General features: G+C 43.3%; 1 protein-coding gene across 2 annotated transcripts; it reads right to left on the bottom strand.

Moving 5' to 3' along the window:
• Positions 1 to 1,784: 1,784 nt before the first annotated feature.
• ARPC1A (actin related protein 2/3 complex subunit 1A) lies at positions 1,785 to 17,461 on the bottom strand. Of its 2 annotated transcripts, none has more exons than XM_021549628.3 (10): positions 17,321 to 17,461; positions 14,120 to 14,201; positions 13,285 to 13,389; positions 10,665 to 10,887; positions 8,935 to 9,042; positions 5,880 to 6,092; positions 4,622 to 4,697; positions 4,250 to 4,443; positions 3,258 to 3,348; positions 1,785 to 2,171 (listed from the first exon to the last, which is right to left on the bottom strand). In XM_021549628.3, exons 2-10 carry the CDS (start codon positions 14,181 to 14,183, stop codon positions 2,133 to 2,135), a joined length of 1,113 nt encoding a protein of 370 aa, XP_021405303.1. In that variant the 5' UTR covers positions 14,184 to 14,201; positions 17,321 to 17,461; the 3' UTR covers positions 1,785 to 2,132. The 2 variants fall into 2 exon arrangements, with proteins under 2 accessions (XP_021405303.1, XP_021405309.1); XM_021549634.3 differs by having other exon boundaries at positions 14,120 to 14,224.
• Between the last annotated feature and the right edge of the window lie 796 nt (positions 17,462 to 18,257).

The raw sequence follows: 18,257 nt of genomic DNA on the forward strand, positions 1-18,257 counted from the left end.
GCGGGCCGGGCCGCTCGGCACCGCCGCACCGGGACGCGCCCCGGCCCCGCGATGCTCCCGGTGCGACGTGGGCAGCTCGCCCGGGTGCTCCAGGGAAGGACACAGCCAGGAGAACAGAAGGGAAGGGTCCCCGCCGTCTCCCTGTGCCAGCGGGTGTTGTTCACCCCCGAGGGATGGGGACTCCCCGATGCTTGCGCTGGCCCCCACCGGGGAGCAGCCGAGCTTGGAGCCCACCCGGGGAGAGACGCTGGTCGGCATCGCCTCCCACGGCCGGGGAGATCCGCAGGAGCCCGCGGAGCCCGATCTGGCCGCCCTCGGCAGCAGCTGCTGCTGGTTCCTGCATCTCACAGAGCCCAGTGGGACCCAGTGCCAGGCTGGCCGCGGTCACCATGCCTGTGTCCCCACGCAGCAGACATCCAGCCCTCTGGTTTTATCACCTCCTGCTTCAGAGCAGCTAGTTTTTATCCCATTCCCGCCTGGATGCACTCAGGCCTTCCCTCCTGGGCATAGGGATGCACTCACTCATCCCCTTTCCCTCTGCTACGCCCCAGGTTCTCTGACTGCAAGAAATGAAACACTTGCTATTTTATGTTTAGAAGGGAGAGGAAATTGTAAAGCCAAGCCCGACTGCCAGGGGAGAAGGTGGGAGACATAAGGAAACCAGAGAAGGATCCAGTTCTGTGATGGAGAACAGTGGCTGCCACTCAGAGCTGACCTTGCACAGCAACAGAGCTGAGAAACGAGCAGGGTATGAAGCAACTTTGGTTCCAGAGGAAGTGGTAAATTTAGTCATTGGGGTTTTTTAAAGACACTTCTGCATTTTCGGCAGAATTGACAGTTTTAAGCTTTGTAAAGCAATGCCATGAGCCAGCTAATCCCCTCAGAGCACAGCAAGGCAGCAGCACCGGGAGGAATACACCCTGTGAATAAAGCTGTGTCCAAATGCCTCCGTGAGCTCCTGAGGCTCCAAGCTGAACTGCAAAAGGTACCTGGGGACAAAGGATCAGCACAGAAGCCAGACCACACCAACACCTCTGGTTGCAGCTTCATTTGCCCACTAGTTGTCATAAATACAGGATTTTATGGGTTGAGAGCTCAGCTCTAACAGGTCACAGAATCCCAGAACCACTGAGGGTAGGAAAAACTTCCAAGTTCAGTAAGTCCAACCTGTGACCAATCTCCACCTTGCCAACCAGCTCAGAGCATCGAGTGCTACATCCAGTCATTCCTTGAACACCTCCAGGGATGGTGATTCCCCAGCCTTGAAGTTTCACAGACTTACCAAGAGATTTGCTTTTAATTTGTCTTCCCCAGACGAGGCTCAGCAGATATTTGTCTCACTTTCCACACAGAGCTTTCCATATTGTCCCACAGGCACTGCCCTGGGAGCAGGCTGGAGACCAATCCCAAAGGCAACCACAGATAATTCTGGTCACTCACCTTTGGAAAAATGTCACTCGCTAAGCAGACAACAAAAAAGACATTCAGATTAATTTGCTGTTGCTATGGATTAAATGCAAGGCAGAGAGAATGAAGAGAAGTAGGATAAAATCATTCATTCTCCAAAATTGTCACCTCAAGGGAAGAATTCTCCTGGAAGAAGCTCATCTGAATCTTCACATCCAGATCACCAGAACTCCAGGTCTGTCAACTTTAGAACCTTTCAGTTCAGATGAACTTCTGCTTTAAGGCCATAAAATATCAGTGCAGGGTTTTCCCCACTCTGTCTCTCTCCCAATTCCCTTAACATCCCTTTTTTAATCAACAAACTTCAAAACAAAGAATCAGTTTTTCTCTTTTTTATTATTATTATTTCTAGCAGACAATTTACATAAAATTCCCCTTTTAAGTTAGTGATTCATAACTTCCTGCAATAAACTACTTAAGGAGCAGCTTTGGTAAAGAATGGAATGAAACAACCAACCAAAAAAAAAAAAAAAAAAAAGAACAATCACAGCTGATTTTGAAACCAACACAATTCACCAAATTTAGATTCAAAAGAAAAACTGCCAAGCTGTATTTTCTCAGTGTTTCCAAATATTTCACCTTCCTCCTCCCTTTTCAGGTTTGTGCAGATGTGGGAGCTGCATTCTGTCAAGCAGTTTGTCCTGCTAGATCATGGAAATCCATCTTTACATGATTCGTAGCCCTTGGATGGAGGACTCTAAAGTCTTGAAGGAGAGAAAAAAAATCTTAATTACAATCTGCTGTTGTAGCTTGGGCTAAATTAATTCAGTGTAAATGCTAAAAAAAACAAGCAAAAAACATGAATATTTGAAATTAGATTCAGTCATAGAATCCGAGAATGGTTTGGGATCAAAGCTCATCTCATTCAAGCCCCTGCCATGGCAGGGACGCCTTCCACATTCCCAGGTTGCTCCAAGCCCTGTCCAGCCTTGTCTTGGATACTTCCAGGGATCCAGGGGCAGCCACAGTTTCTCTGGGTAACCTGTGCCAGGGCCTCACCACTCTCACAGGGAAGAATTTCTCCTTTAAGTAAAGGATTTCTTCCTAATGCAAGAGGCCAGAGACCACAACAGTTGTTCCTTTCAAACTCAGGCAGGTACCAGCGACACAGACCCAAAACTGCACTAAAGCAGCCTAGAGATCACTTCAACTTCTTGTATGACTCCTGTCCCCACCAGAGCATCCTGGCACCATAGAACACAATCTGTTCTTTCCCTAAATCACATCCCACATCCCAGATCTGGGAAGGCCAACAGGGACCTCTGTTGGCCAGGCCTGAGTAAAGCAAGCATGGGCATTAATACATCCTTTAAGGATTTTCAATATTGCATTTTCCAGCTGTTAGAGACAACTTCTTACTCCTTGGGTAAGTCAGTTCTGAGAGGACAGGACCATGTTCTGCAGCAGGACAATGAGCAGAGTCCCATGGGATGGGAGAAGGGAGAGGCAGGGGGCTGTGTTGTACAAATTGCTCCAGCTCAGTTGTGGCTGAGGCTGGAAAATGAAAGAATTAAGGGGATTCCTACAGGGACATTAAGTAATTCTATTAAAAAAATAAGTCTGTATTAGCACCATCTGCTTAACAAACTGCATCTGCATTTCTGCAGATTCTTGGATCAGTTTTTCTTATGGATTTCACTAATGGTTTTGAATATTCCAGTCTGGATTTCCTGCTGCTACTAAAACCTGGCTTGAGGCTGAGCCCCAGGAGTTGATACTAGAGATTAAAAAAAAAAAATCCACCACCCCAGCTAGTTCACATAAACATGGTAGTAAAAGCACATTTTTACCTTAAAATCCCAGATGGTCATTGCTCCATCGATGCCGGTGGTGCAGAATTTCCGACAATCCCGTTTGTCAATCTCATAAATAGACACTTGGCTGCAAACACAGAGTGAGAGCTCCAACACCCATTCCAGAGAGCCAGAAATCTGGGAAATTTGGGTTGAATTCCACTCCTACTCTTTGGCTGGAGACATGACTATACCAGAGCCTATACCAGATTCTTGGTAGAATGCCTCAGAAAAATAAGCCAAGAAAAAGATGCTGAAAGCTCTTTAATGGCTTGGTGAGACAAAACGTTTTCCTTGAATAAAGAGAAATTGCTCCACATCCCTGCAGATCACATAATTTTTTTAATGCAAAGATATTTTACCCAATTAACCTGAATGAATCTTTTTGATTAACAGAATTGTTGAATGGTCTGGGGTGGAAGGGACCTTAAAACTCATCCAGTCCCACTCCCTACTGTGGGCAGGGACACTTTCCACTGTCCCAGGTTTCTCCAACCTGGCCTCAAAAGCTTCCATGGATGGGACAGCCACAGCTTCTCTGGGCAGCCTGTGCCAAGGGCCTCCCCACCCTCACAGAGAAGGATTTTTCTGTATGTTTAACCTAAATTTCCCTTCTTTCAGTTTGAAAGCAGTGATAAATAATAAATAAATAATACACATGGCAGTAACATCTGAAAAAGGAAGCCGGGATGTGAATTTCAGGTGGATTTTACTGACTGCATTTTGCACAGTGCCATCAGCCTCTTGGGAACTACCAACATATTTGATAAGCTGTGTCCAAGGTACACAACACATCAACCACGAGCAAACAGCTGTAGCCACGTCAATGATTAACCAGCAGCCACGTAAATCCCAGAAACTGAGAGCTGCTAGGGAAAGAGGTACCAGCTACACCCTTCTGGTACAGCAAACCTAAAGGTTTGCAGAACACCCTGGGCGATGGGCACAGAGAACATCCCCTGCCCTGCTGCTGGCAGCAGGACACTCACGTTATACTGTTTTGGTGCAGCGTCTCCAGGGTGGTGTTGCGGTCTTCCGTGGTGGCTCTTTTATCCATGTTGCGGAAGCGCTCCATGGCAGAGATGTTGCGCTGGATGCTCTGTTTGGGAATGTCGAGTTTGGAAACGAAGCTCAGCAAGCCACGGTCGTCACAGTTGAAGAGCATCGGGCAGCAGTCGTGGCCCTGCAAGCAAACACCCGTCAGGAAACACCACCTCAGCATTCCCACCCTGCCCTTCCAACAGGAAAACACTGACAGCAGGGCACAGCTTGTTTAGTATTATTACTAACTGTGCAATATATGGGGTTTTCTCCCCCTCCAAAACACGACAGCTCCGCGAGGAGGAATAGCAGACACTTACAGCTGCCACCACGCTGTTCTCGGAGACAAAGGACACGCTCAGGAGTGGGAGGAACTCTGTTTTCAGCTGCGAAACCCTGAGCACAAGGACATTTGTTAGAGGGATTCAATGAAACTTCTCATTTTAGGCTTCAACAAAAAATAGGCACCCTTCCTACACAAGGATTGTTGGAAAAGTCAAGGTAGCTCGCCTGTCCTGTGGTGACAACAGAAGGTTGTAATTTGTAATAAAAAGTTTCAGCCTAATGAAAGTGTGCTGGAAGATTTATAACAAAGCCAAGTATTTCAGGTGAAAGGCTAACATTACCAAAATTATGCGTAAACAGGGGCAAGAATTCAAAAGGAATACCCCCAAAAACGTGTGTTTCGAGGAAGATACTAATTTCATTTGAATATAAAAAATACTTGAAATGTTGATGCTTGACATCTTTGCAGAAGGAAAAAGCCTTGATGTTCATTTAAGTCAACTTTTGTGATTTAATAACAAATAAAGGGAATTCTAAAATACTTTATAATTAATGATATTCCCTGCCAGGTACTTATACAACCGTACTGATCAGAACCACAATTCAAAATTAATCCCAGCAATGTCTGGATGACCCCCAGAGACTTCTGCTACCAAAACATATGGAGAATCTCATCCTTCCTGGCTGGAAAGCCAAGGACACTGCAAAGTTATGCAGATCGAGAAGAGCAGCAGGAGGAGCAATTGTTAATAAAATATTTTGTTGGACTGGGAGGTGTAAGTTGAAACCTTGCATCAGCAGCATCTTAAGGAGAGATGTTGAAATTAATATTTCATGAACTTATTTTCCAGATTCTGGTTAGAGATGCAGTCTTAGTGATGCAGTGAGCATGTTTCTGGATTCTCTTTGAATTGGGAATATTGTCTGGAATATTGCTTGGAATATTTGTATTGCAAATATTGTTTTGAAAAAGGAAATACTGTTTCCCTGGTTACTCAGTGGAACATACCTTTTTCCCTAAATGCCTCTTTTTTCCCTGGCAAAAAAATTTGCTATACACTCACTGAAGAATTCTTACAAAGAATTTAAGTTATATACTCTAAAATTTACAGAAACAAATCTTACTTATAGTTATATAAGCCTCAAAGAGACTCCTGGAACCTACAATAAAACAGGCAACAGAGGCACAAGGTTGTGAACCCAATATTCCACACAGAACCACGGAATCATTAAAGCTGGAAAAAACCTTTAGGGTCACCATCAGGCTGACAATACCAGCAAGGGGATACTCACATCATGTTTTTGGAGGCATCAGCCACTGACACGGTGCTGTCATGGCTGACCCAGGCCAGGCGGTTGCCGCTGGCGGAGAAGCTCACGCTGTGCACCCACCCTCCGCTGCCCGCGCCCCCAAATTCCGACATCAGCTGCCCAAAAGGCATCTTGGAGCCCCAGGGTGTGCTGGCTGGCTTTTCATCCACTTCCTTAATGTAAGCAGAGAACACCCTGCAAATAAAAAGATTTTGGTGTGAATAAAGAGAGAAGAAAGCTCCTCGGTAGCATGGGGTGCGTTTTGAGTTGGAAGGAGAGAGACGAGTCCTGATTCTCCCAAAATAAAATATTTTGGTGTCTTTGAACAAGCCTGGAAGCAGCAGCATGCAGAGAGAAAGCAGCAGTACAAAGCACACAGGTTTCTCATAAATGCTGTTCTGGTAGCCCTCTCCCTTTTTTTCCAGAAGATGGCACAAAAATACACATTGTCAGTGCGTATTTCCCTGTGCCAAGATTTCCCTTTCATCCTTTTGCAGTGCTAACAGCTCTCCGGAGTCAAGCCTTCAGTTAGAGAAAACCCAGGAATGGCACTGTATAATTAGAATCTAATACAAACACCTACAAAATTACCCACTTTTTAAGAACATTCCCATTTTAGCAGGATTTCAAAGAAAGAAATGTGATGTTCTAATGCCAGCAAAGGAGCTCTGAGCAACCTTCTTCCGGCTCATTATTGCAAAAATGCCTTGAAAACCTGAAATACTGCAATGTTTTTATAGGTTTTTTTTTTTCCCCCCAGCACTACAATTTTTAAGGTATGTTTAAATAGAAAGCCTCCCCCTTTCATCAAATTCCTTCTGCATGATTCAGACATGCCACAATATGGTGTTCTTGACTGTTACCATGGAATTTAATGGGACGTCACAACCATAGCATTTGAGTCCATTGAACAGGAGGAGCAAGGCAGCTACACCATGCCACTACTACCAGAGAGAAAAAATAAATCAGGAGAAATGAAAACTATAATCGAATATTCATGGTTGCAGTCACACACAAACAGGAATTATTTTATAGTGAGTTAAAGAAAATTTAGCTTCCCCTTCCCTGTTTTTTATATCTTTTGTATGTGTGGGGTAAGCACTCCCAAAAGTACCTATATTCAGCTTATTTCAACAAAGCTGCTCATTTGGAATGAGAAGAGTTTAAGTGCAGCTATATTAGGTACAGATTTTCAGGGAATTAAGTATGGATATATATATATATTTGGCTCTATTAGATTAAATATAATCTAATGATAATCCTTTAAAAATCTCAATTTTATAGAGCCACCTAAAATGATGGTCTTTTAATGTATGGAAGTAGGACAAGATGTTTAAAGCAACAGCCTTTGACACAAGGCAGGAAAATCATACCTAAGCAGGGACGACTTTGAATTTAACTGTTAGTTAAAAATTTAAGAAGTTTTCTCCCTTATTAAAGTCTGCCTGTCCTTTAAAACCAAAATCACCTCAGCTTGAAGGCCCCAGCCTTCAAAGAATGTTGGGAAATGACTTCCATTCCCTCAGCAAGAACATAAAATCATACTTACATGGCACTGGTAGCTACAGATACATATGTATTTCAGATAAATATAAGGGAGCTCATTTATCTTGGCCAAGCACCAAAAATCTCTGCTGAATACCCAGCAATTTGCAGCCTCCTGCCCTCCATTCCTTCCCCAAAATGTTTCCCACTTAGCTGCTTATTATGTGGCAGTGGCTCTGGTAGATCCATTTCCTAATTTCCATCAGAACAGGTGCACACTTCAGGTATCTTTATTTTTTTTTAAATGGAACTGAAGGGAGAACTGGAATTCTAGAAATCTGTACTCATAATTTACAAAAGTTAACAGTTTTTCATGGATATGGGGAAGAAACAGAATCCTACAATCCCACACATATACATACACATTTCAGGTGACCTACGTCAAAATCCTGGGGTCCTTTATGAAACCAAATTTAAAAACTTCCACATGTGAAAAGTAGCTGCTTCTGTTTCACATCACCTATTTTGTGACAGGAAGTGAATACATACAGTTTATCTAATTTAAACTGTAAATAAGGCAGGAAAAGAGACAACTCTCCCCTCTCTTTCCCAGCTTCCACTTAACATCTGTCCTTACATGAAAAGGTATCAAAGGATGGGGTTTAGATGTGAGGGTTTCATTCTGAAATATAGAATGCAATAGTCAGTTCCACCTCCCCCTCCCACTCCTCCTTAGCCATTTTTAGTACACACTTTGAAGCTTAAAAATTGCCCTATTATATAAAGAATTTAAGAAAAGAAGCTTGTTCATTAGCATTCAAAGTACAAGTGATTAAGTCAATGTGGATTCAAGCCAGGCCCTGCAGACTCCCCTGCAGTGACCCCAAGCACAGAGCACTTTGCAGGGCCCATCCCTCACACTGTAATTTCACAATCAGTTGCAAAGTCTCCCCCATCCATTTCTCACACCAATCTGCCTTTAGCAGCCCTTTTTTTTTTTTTACTGGTCTTCAAAAATCTCTTCTATTGTGTTGAGTTGCAGGTGGATCAATTCCTTGACTCTGCTCCCCACAGGCAAAGGGCAGGAAACAAGGAACTCAGAGGAAAAAAAGATGGGATAACACCATTGGAAATGACCAATTATTCTGATTTTTGGAACTGCACCATTAGGGTATTGTTTTTTAAACTCTAACTAGCAGTGTTGGTGTTCTACAAGATGACACCTGCTAATCCAACTTCAGCCTAATGACCAGCTCTCAGCATAAATGCTGTGTAATGCTGGGAAGGAACCCAGCAAATGCCCAAATTCAGGTGTGTCCCTCAACAGACCCATGCTGGCTGTGCAGTCAGGACACAGCAGCACCGAAGCCAAGGTTTCTGAAGCTGGGTATTTTATTTTGGTAGCAACAACAGTACACAATGAGCTACCTTTTATTCTAATAGCAATCTAAACTTAGTGTTTAGATTAGTGCAAATAACTGATCAACATACTCAAGCTACTGATTTGATCCAATAACCCAAACTGTAGATAAGATGTTTTAGTTTCTCTCACCTGCACTTGAAGTCACAGGATCCTGCAGCCAGCAGGACATTGTTGGGGTGCCAGTCCAGGCTGAGGACAGTGGAACGAATGGGCTTTTTAATGTGTTTGCTCACCCACCTAAAATAAAACGAAACTAAAATAAGACATAAATTTTATATCAACATATATTACCTGATTCCCACAAATCCATGAAACACTCCTCAAAAAGATCACTCTCTGTCAATGGCTAAATACATCAGTTTTGGAAAAAACTTCATGTCCAAATCTTTCACATTCTCTTGTGCAATCTGTGAACTTTATGGTTAGCTTAATTAAACTTTCAAATATTACGAACAAACTCATTAAATATGTATCTCCTCAGCTAAATCCTATTCCTCTTCAAGCTGATTTTTATAATGCATCAGATGGAACTCCTTGATGTGAATTTTGCCCAGGAACTGCCAGATCTCTTCCCCACAGTGAACATGAGGTCACCTGTGACTGTGACACTGAGCTAAGCAGCACTATTTTCATGGATCACCAAGCACAAGTCCTTCTCCAGTCCTTCCAACAAATTATATGGTCACATCTCTTGCCTATTGACTTTTCTACTGTTTAAAAATACAATAACTATAAAACACAAGAAAATGGGGGGGACTGCCAATGACCCAACCAGTGCATTCATCTCAATTATCTGCAGTGCAGTGCAAAGTGGTCCTGCTGCTGAATTCATCAATAGTGGCCTAAATATGTCTCAGCAGATTTGGTTTATCTGAACCATTTACAAACTAGTAATGAAATCTATTATTCACTTGATGGCCTTTGGGATGATGCTGCTTTTTCTTTGATTTTACTTCTATCAGGTACAAGTTTTAAGGCTCACAATTTACAGATTATATTTCTTTAGCATATGGAGTCTTGATTCTTTTGCTGACAGTGAGGCAGAGAAAAAATATTGGTAACTGAATATGCTGGAAAACATAAAAGTCCAAAACAATCTTTAGAATGTATTTTGCAGATGGTGTCATTGTTTTTCATCTCCACATGGCAGACTGCATACAGAACACCTGTGTTTTTGTGCCTGTTTATGCAACCCAAAGTAAGAGACACTCCACACACTGACTTCAGCTACAGATGATACAGCAAATGTAGCTCCAACACGTGCAGCTCAAAGGGAGATCAGAAACATTAAGATGCTAAAATGAGAAAAAAGTTAATGGTGGAAATATCTTTGTGATGTTCCTATGTGAAATCTATAAACTGTGGTAAAAGTACATGACAAAATGTAGAACAAGTCAATGACAAGCTCAAGCATCTTCTAACAGATCGCCCTGGAGATGTGACAGAATGACAAGAAATGGCCCAAAATAACAGATACAGAAGAAAGATTCCAGTAAAGATTTCTTCATTTATTCTGGCACAAAAAGGGGGAAGGAAATATTTATTTTTTTTCAACCACAGAGTTGTAGTAATGAAACCTTTACTCTGCAGAAATTCTTGCACTTTCAGAAACGCAACATATGTCTTATGGCAGTCAGGCAGAACACATCCATGCCAACATGTACTGTCTGAAAATAGGCAAAGTCAAAGGCCTTTAGGTGCTACAGCAAAGTGAAGAATAGAGAGAACCTTTTTCCCTAAACATTAAAGTCCACAGAAGAACTGATGAGGCCACCCCTCTACATTTCCTGAATATTTTAGGAATTAGTAAAATAATTCAGCTTTCCCATGCTGACTGTAAAGACATAAAACCAGCTCACCAGTCATTTTCAGACTCAAAGTAGCACACAGATATGAGTCGAGCTCCACTGCCCACAGCAAACTTGTTCTCCAAGGGGGACCACTTGACGAAGGTGGCGGCGCGGTTGATCCTGAGGATGACGAGGGTGGGTTTCCACACGCCGTCCTTCTGGCTCCACACGTAGGCGTTGCGGTCGGCGCCGCACGTCACGATGCGGTCGCTTTTGGGAGCCCAGTCAATACCTGCGAGTGAAGAGGTCACAGGAAGTAATCCTCCCCTCATGCTGTTAGCTTTATGTTAAGGCAAAGCAGAGATCACCTCACAGCCCTCTGTCACAGAATCCCAGAATTGTTTGTGGTGGAAAGGACCTTAAAGATCGTCCAGTTCCAACTCTGTGCCAATTCCCATTTGCTACCCCAGGTTGCTCCAAGCCCCATCCACTTGGACACTCCGAAGCATTCAGGGGCAGCCTTATCTTCCCCAGACAATCTGAGCCAGGACCTCATCACCCTCACAGGGAAGAATTTTGCCATATATCTAACCTAAATTTCCCCTCTTTCAGTCTGAAGCCATTCCTCCCTGCCCTGTCACTGCAGTTCCTGACAAACCGATCACTTAGTTATCACTATTATGTCATTCCCCTTCATCTCTTATTCTCCACGAGCTATTTCAAGCTGTGAGGGATACTTGTTTCTCCCTCTAGCTTTCATCAAAACTGCACATCCCAAACTCCCAGATGCCAGGGATTTGCTGGCTGAGGAAGCTCCGAGGGCTGGCCAACAGGTGGAGCTCTGCGGACCGGCCAAGGCCTGTCCACTAGCACCCTCTGACTTCTGCAAGATCCCTCTCAACAGCTGAGACGCAGCAATTCTAAAACTGCACAACCTGTAACAACATTTTGTGCTTGCTACCAGATTGCAGCCATGTTCTAAAGTTTAGATAACAGGGATTTTTGGTTAGATGTTATCAATCTTTACATACTGACACAATCCTTATGTTTTTTCCATGACTATTTAAGTTGTGCCACAAGAAAACTTTGCCAAGAAAAAAATAACAAATACAAACAATAAAATAAAACCTTTGATAAAGCTGTAATTTCTTCTTTCCCCTCCTAGGCAATGAAGGATGTCCCAACTGGAAAGTCTTATGGGAACATTATTTTTCATCTTTTCTATAGCATCCTTTGGGATGCAGTCCTCAACTCTCCTGCCAGTGATTTTCCATTACTACATTCAGTATTAAAAACATCTCTTAAGCTCACAAACTGAAAGTGGGATAACAGCTGTAGAAAGAATTTGCACTAATGCTATCATTTTATTCATACATTGTTTACTTCAAAATACATTTACGCTTAAAAAGTGAAGAGCTTGGTAGTCTGAAACGACAGAGGAGTTCTAGCACTGCCTCTGAAAGAGGGACCATCCTGCCTCTCTTTCCTTCTCCTGCCCACCACCTCCTCTCACCAGCCCTGGTGACTTAGGCCAAGTTCAGATTTTTAGCTTAGCAGAAAACAAGCTCTTCCTGTGAGTGAGAAGAGGCAGCTCACCACAAACCTGAGTCACGAGAAGGACCTTGATCCCCTGTGATCAGGAGCTGCAGTGGCAGCAGCTGACTCACTCCTGTCAGGGGTTACAAGCAGTTTGATCAGTGGATCTCCTGTGTGTAACCACAGTTTAACTCCACTCTTTACAACCACCACAGAGTTTTGTACTCCAAAGGGACACACTGTGCAGGAAAGCAGGGAGAGCTCTTTTCCCAAGTCATGAATATTTGGCTTCTAACACTAACAGGTACAAGTAGAATGTCTTGGGGTGACACATTTAATTTGTCCCTGCTCACAAAGGAGCAGGGACAGATGTGCTCTTGCACAAGCAAGAATTGGAAAAATTGAATAAAGCTCCTGCAAAATGCTGTTGGACTGCTGCTTCTCCCCATTAATGAGCTGACAACAAAATTTGCTGCTTTGGGCAAATGCTTGTATTAATTATTTTAATTTCTTTAAGAAAATAAAGCCCTTTAAAAAATATCACCATGGGATGGGGAAAAAAAGTCACAGTAATATAAAAGACTGCCACAGGATAATTACATTTTTTAAAATAACACCTTGTGACCCAATGTGACAGCTCTTCTTAATTTTCATTGTGGATGTACAGGGCCTGCAATAAATGTGCTCACTGACGGTCTAAGTCCAGGTCTGAGCACTTCAAATGTTTATGCAGTCCCTAAAAAAGCGTATTTATTGTTGTTGGAAACCACAAAGCAATTCTACAGTTGTATATTTGATGAAATTTTAGTACTAGCACTTGAAAGGGAACAGCATGCATCACTGTGACACAACCAGATTACTTCAGCAGACTGAAAATGTGTTCTCATTATGTCATTAGGGATGAAAAATAAGCAATAGATAAGAAAAAATGGCTCAGTAACTTCACTGAAATGTCTGGAAATGAGATAGGGCTTTTCTTCCTAACATTCACTGCATGCAGCTCAGAAAACTGCTGCAAGGCTCTGTCTAAGTGGGACTGCCAACCTATAAAAAGATCTATTTACTCAACACTTGCAGATTTCCTGTTCAGAATCTCAGCTGGGGAAAACAGGAGGGGCTGGAAAACTTAATGTCTGCCTCAGCACAATCTCACCTGTAATGTGTCCATTGTGTTCCTTCAGCTCGTGAGCCTTCACCCACTGGTTCCCACTCTTCTTGTAGATGTGCACTTCATGGTTATTAGGGCTAATGGCAATCTCTTGAAGAAAGAAATAAAACAATCCAATTGTACAGAAGGCTTTTTAATAGCAAATGCTATATTTGGAAAGACTTTTCCTATCTAAAACCTCTATTCACAAATTTGAGAGCATTACATGGGCTTTGTAACCAAAGGGGCAAAATCCCTGGAAAATCTCCATGGAATGGTTTGGGTTGGAATGCATCTTTAAGATCATCCAGTTCCAATCCCATACCATGAACAGGGACACCTTCTACCATCCCAAGTTGCTCCAAGCACCATTCAGCCTGGGCACTTCCAGGTACAGCTTCTCTGGGAATCTGTGCCAGGGCCCCCCCATCCTCACAGGGAAGAATTTCTTCCCAAAATCCCATCTAACCCTGCCCTCTGGCAGTTTGATATTGGTACACATACCATGGCCATGAGTACTCTGCAGAGCAAGACAACACATTTGGAACACAACAATCCACATTATATAGAAAACTTGGCCAAGAGGCAAAGCTTTGTGGAATACCAAGACTTAATTATCTCCTATGCCAGAGTTCAAGCAACAGGCTTAGAAAAGCTTAGATTTGGAAGACTTGTGCTTTTGGGATCAGAAGTAGAACATTTAACATGTAGAACTATGTATCTGACCACACTTTCCTTAAATGTGACCCAGAACATCACAAGATCAAAAACTAACAGCAGAAAGAAAATAGCAATTGAAAAAAAGAAAAATTAAAAATGGAAATGAACTTCTAATACTTACGAGTACGGTCTCTGTTCCAGGCATGGCAGGTGATTGGCTCCAGCAGGAACTGATGTAGAGACATTCCGAGTTAAAGAGATTCCTATGTTGTAAAAAGTGAAAAGGCTGAAAGGTGTAAAATTGAAAACAAAACACTTCAAAATGAGAGAATTAATAAAACCAAGTTAACCTTCAACATTTACTGAGCATCTTTCAGTGCAGTGTTACAATTTATTTATAGATCACAACTTCATAAATATGATAAGGCTGCTCAAGAGCTGCCTGTGGCACACCCCCAGATATTTTCAGTAGGATGATGGATGTGCATTGTCCTGCTTATGTCAGCTAATTGCAATTGCCCTAAAAGCCAGATACACTTGCTTCTTTGTGTATCCTCACAGACAAGAGAGCAGGTCCTCAAGAAATCTAATAAATCTATTAATTTTACTATGGAAATGGAACAATCAAAAATAAAAGTATCTAGGACAAAGGTCAGCGAACTGATTCTAAAGCCTGACTTGTATCCAGGCTCACAGGCAGCACTACAACAAAATCTTTTTTTCAGGAAGCCAAACTGATGTGTAACTGTGATCTGCTGATACATTATTTGATAAAACAATTTATATGTATCCTACAAAAAATCACTAAGGTTAGTAATTAACTGATTAGTAATTTCTTCAAATTACTTCTAGCACTGAACTGTTTGATAATCAAGCTTCTGCCCCATGAAATTCAAACACTAGAACAAGCTGGATCATTGTAGTTTTTGAGTATTATGTTTAAAAAAGGCTAAATGCCTATTATTTTCTTGTAACTGATGGTTGTTACAAGAGACACTGCTGAAAATATGCAACTGGAGGCACATCCATCCACAGACACAAAGTTGTTTAAAATGTTTTTATTATATTATCTTTCATCCATTTATGCTGCCTTTGGTTTAATATAGGGCATAGAGTAATATATTTTTGAAATTAAAATATTTTAGATATTAAAATATTTTAGATATTGAAATACTTTAGGTATTAAAATATAGTATTCTATGTGCTGTATTAACCAGAGCAGCATGAACTGATGGAATATAACAACATAAAAACTCAGGGTCACCTGTAATAACAAAAATGTGCACAATTCAATACATCCAACTTGGACTTGTCAATTCCTTTCTTATATTCCATTAATTTTCACAGCAATTTATCACTGCCTGATGGATCAAAGCATTTTTACCCCCACATATCCATCTTAAAAGAACTATCTCCGTGATGTCATTCCAAGACATCCACACCCATTACAGCCTGGAATTACAACATACCCAAGTATGGCCATGTTAGCAGAGGGTGGAGACTTCAGGACAAGGTAGGAATTTGGAAGCAAACAGGAAATGAATGGCAATCCAACAGAAACTTGGGAGTGAAAGAAGGATGAGTATGCTCTCAGGGAGCCTCAGGAATTACTGTCACACCATCAGTTTAACAAATACCTTGAAAGTGCTGGATCTTGGAGCAGAGGTGAGACAGTATTTCACCAATGCAAGTAAGTGGAGAGACTTTTCACTTTATTTAGTTTATTTGTTTAAGGAAACTGAGCACTGTTATTCTAAAAATATGCAAATTATGGGTGCATTTCAAATGTACTTGAAATACAACTTTTAACAATATGAGCTTTTAGCCCAGCTCATAATTTTAACCAGCATGATTTTCACAGTTCTTATAATAATCACATTCCACCAATCAAATAAAGTATTAAATACACACAGTCCTGGGCAAAATAATTAATTATTGTTTGTTAATGTGAAAATGTTGCCATCATCTGGGTTACTTCTGCCCTTGGACATCCATCATTTGAGATTCCACATGTGGAAGCAAAACACAACTGCAAAGTGCTTTTTCCAGGATCTTGCCAACATTCAGTAGCAGCACATTTCCATATACAGGAAAAGTTCAAGAGCTGTTCCACCAACAAGGAATTCTCAGCCTTTGCTACTCTTTCCGAAATAAAATGTAAAAAAATCCACTCTCCTCTCCCCAAGGAATGCAGCTATTTTGAAACAGTTTCTAATACAACTGTAGTATTTTATTCACAGACTGGCATTACATATAACATATGGTCCCACCCTAACTCTTAGTTCAGGCATTTATCCTGAGCTGTTCCCAAAACCTATCCAAAGTTGTATGATCTATTCCTTCCCATTGATTGAATTACCTGAGCTCCACAACTGGCTACAAGCCACCTTTTTCTATTTTGGTTTGGTTACAAACCCATAAAACACAATGATGATAACCTCAAAAAGCACTGCTATTTCTCTCTCCTGATAGGCACAGTGATATTTTCTTTGAGAAGACAAATCTTAAAGAACTTTTCTAGTTATATTTATTCATTACTAATAGACAGACAAAATCTAGCTTGCATTTCACTAGGGAAAATGCTGCTGGCTTTATAATTCTTGGTAATCTCAATGCCTTCCTGTCATCCAACCCCAGAATCTCACGTGGGGAAGATACTGGCATGACTTTGTTACCAAGTACTTAATGCAGCTCTCCCTCAGTTTTATTTCAAAGGGAAAGCAACTGACTTTATAAAATATTTTTAAATGGAGGAAAAAAAAGGAAATCTTGCGCCTTTGTAGAGAAGCTCTTTCTGTTCAAGGCCGAAAAGGATCGAGGCTGGGATGTACAGCACTCAGCTGCTGTCACCTCTCTGGGGTGAGAAATATATGGTGAATGGATGAACAACTAGCCAGGATACGGACTCAGAAGTGGAGACGGAATGTTTGTGTGTGACAGCGAGAAAGGGATGCTTTTAATCCATCCTCAGAGCACCTACACCACTTCCAAACCCCTGGAAGCCAAGCACCTGCGATGAAGGAAGCCCCCAGCACTGTCAGTGCTGGGGATCTCGCAGGGGGGCGGCTCATCTCGGGCACCTCCCGGCACACGGCGCCGTCAGCCCGACAAACCCGCCGCGATGGGCACGGACCGTGAGCTGCGGCCCCGCCAGCACCGGGCACGGCGGGGGCCGCGAGGGGCACGGCGGGGGATAACGAGGGCGCTCAGCGGCGGAAACGGGGGGCAGCTCGCCTGTCCTCAGCCCCTCACGGCGAAGCGGCGCCCACCGCCTCACCCTCAGCAGGGCGTCCCCAGCCCCTCGGCGCGGCGATGCTGCCGCGCCTCCCCCCGCGCTCCGCTGAGGCCGGCGGGCCCGCAGCCTCCCGCGGCCGGGACTCACCTGAGGCGGCGGGGGCGGAGCGGGACTCGCGGACTCTGGGCAGTCAACGCGACTCCGCTCCGGCGGCGGCAGAGGCCGAGCGGGCCCGGCTCGGACACGGGCGGCAGGAAACGCGCTGGGCGCCTGCGCCGCCGGCCCGCCCCGCGCGCAGGGCGGAGCGGCGCCTGCGCGGCCGCTCAGGGCGGGCCGGCCGCGGCTGGCGCCTGAGGGGGACGGCTTTGAGGTCGCGAAATCCCGCTGTCGGTGCCCTCCTGCCCTGAGCCGCGTCAGACGAGCGCCGCAAACGCTTCCAAGAGTTGTCACTCCACCGCTTAGTAAGCTCTTCCGATGTCTGACCACCCAAGTAGTGAAAAAAAGATAATAACATCTAACCTGACTCTCCAGTGCTTTAATTTAAGGCCATTTCCTTCAGTCCTTTCCTCACTGCAGGCAGGGTAGATGAGGCTGGATCCCACCTCAATACACTCTTCTTTCAGATCTACTGCTGTAGTCAGCCAGAAGAACAAGGAAAGAAAACAGGGGGAAAAGAAGGTGTTTCCTCCTGCCGGGTTGTTTCTATGAGGAGAAAAAACCAAAGGTGTTGGTTATTAATTGTTCCCAGTAGATGAGTCCCAAAATACAGAGGTGCCACAGTGCTGGGCACACACATGAGATTGGGGTTCCAAACACCAGCACTCACAACCCATCCTACAGGATACATCACAGAGAACCTGTACTGGTATAATCACCGGTATAATGGAGATAAAATGCCACAAATATGAGAGCAAATGAATCCACACTGAGTCTCCTCAAGACTAAACAAACCCAGTTCCCTCAGCCATAAGGTTTTCTAGACCTTTCATGAGCCTTTTCCCCACCTCTGGACACACTCCAACACCTCAATGTCTTTTTTGAATGGGAGACCAGAACTGAACTCAGCACTCGAGGTGTGGTGTCA

This window comes from Lonchura striata, chromosome 14 (assembly GCF_050655825.1).
Source record: "Lonchura striata isolate lonStrDom1 chromosome 14, ASM5065582v1, whole genome shotgun sequence".
In the NCBI taxonomy this organism is placed as follows: Eukaryota; Metazoa; Chordata; class Aves; order Passeriformes; family Estrildidae; genus Lonchura; species Lonchura striata.

Bases quoted from the DNA above. Each gene is read 5' to 3' on its own strand.
- ARPC1A (XM_021549628.3), bottom strand. From the start codon at position 14,183: ATGTCTCTACATCAGTTCCTGCTGGAGCCAATCACCTGCCATGCCTGG. The intron at 4,698-5,879 runs GTGAGTATCCCC...CCTTGTGCTCAG, and splicing joins GATGCCTCCAAAAACATGAT to GGTTTCGCAGCTGAAAACAG. The intron at 2,172-3,257 runs GTAAAAATGTGC...CTCTCCTTCAAG, and splicing joins TGACCATCTGGGATTTTAAG to ACTTTAGAGTCCTCCATCCA.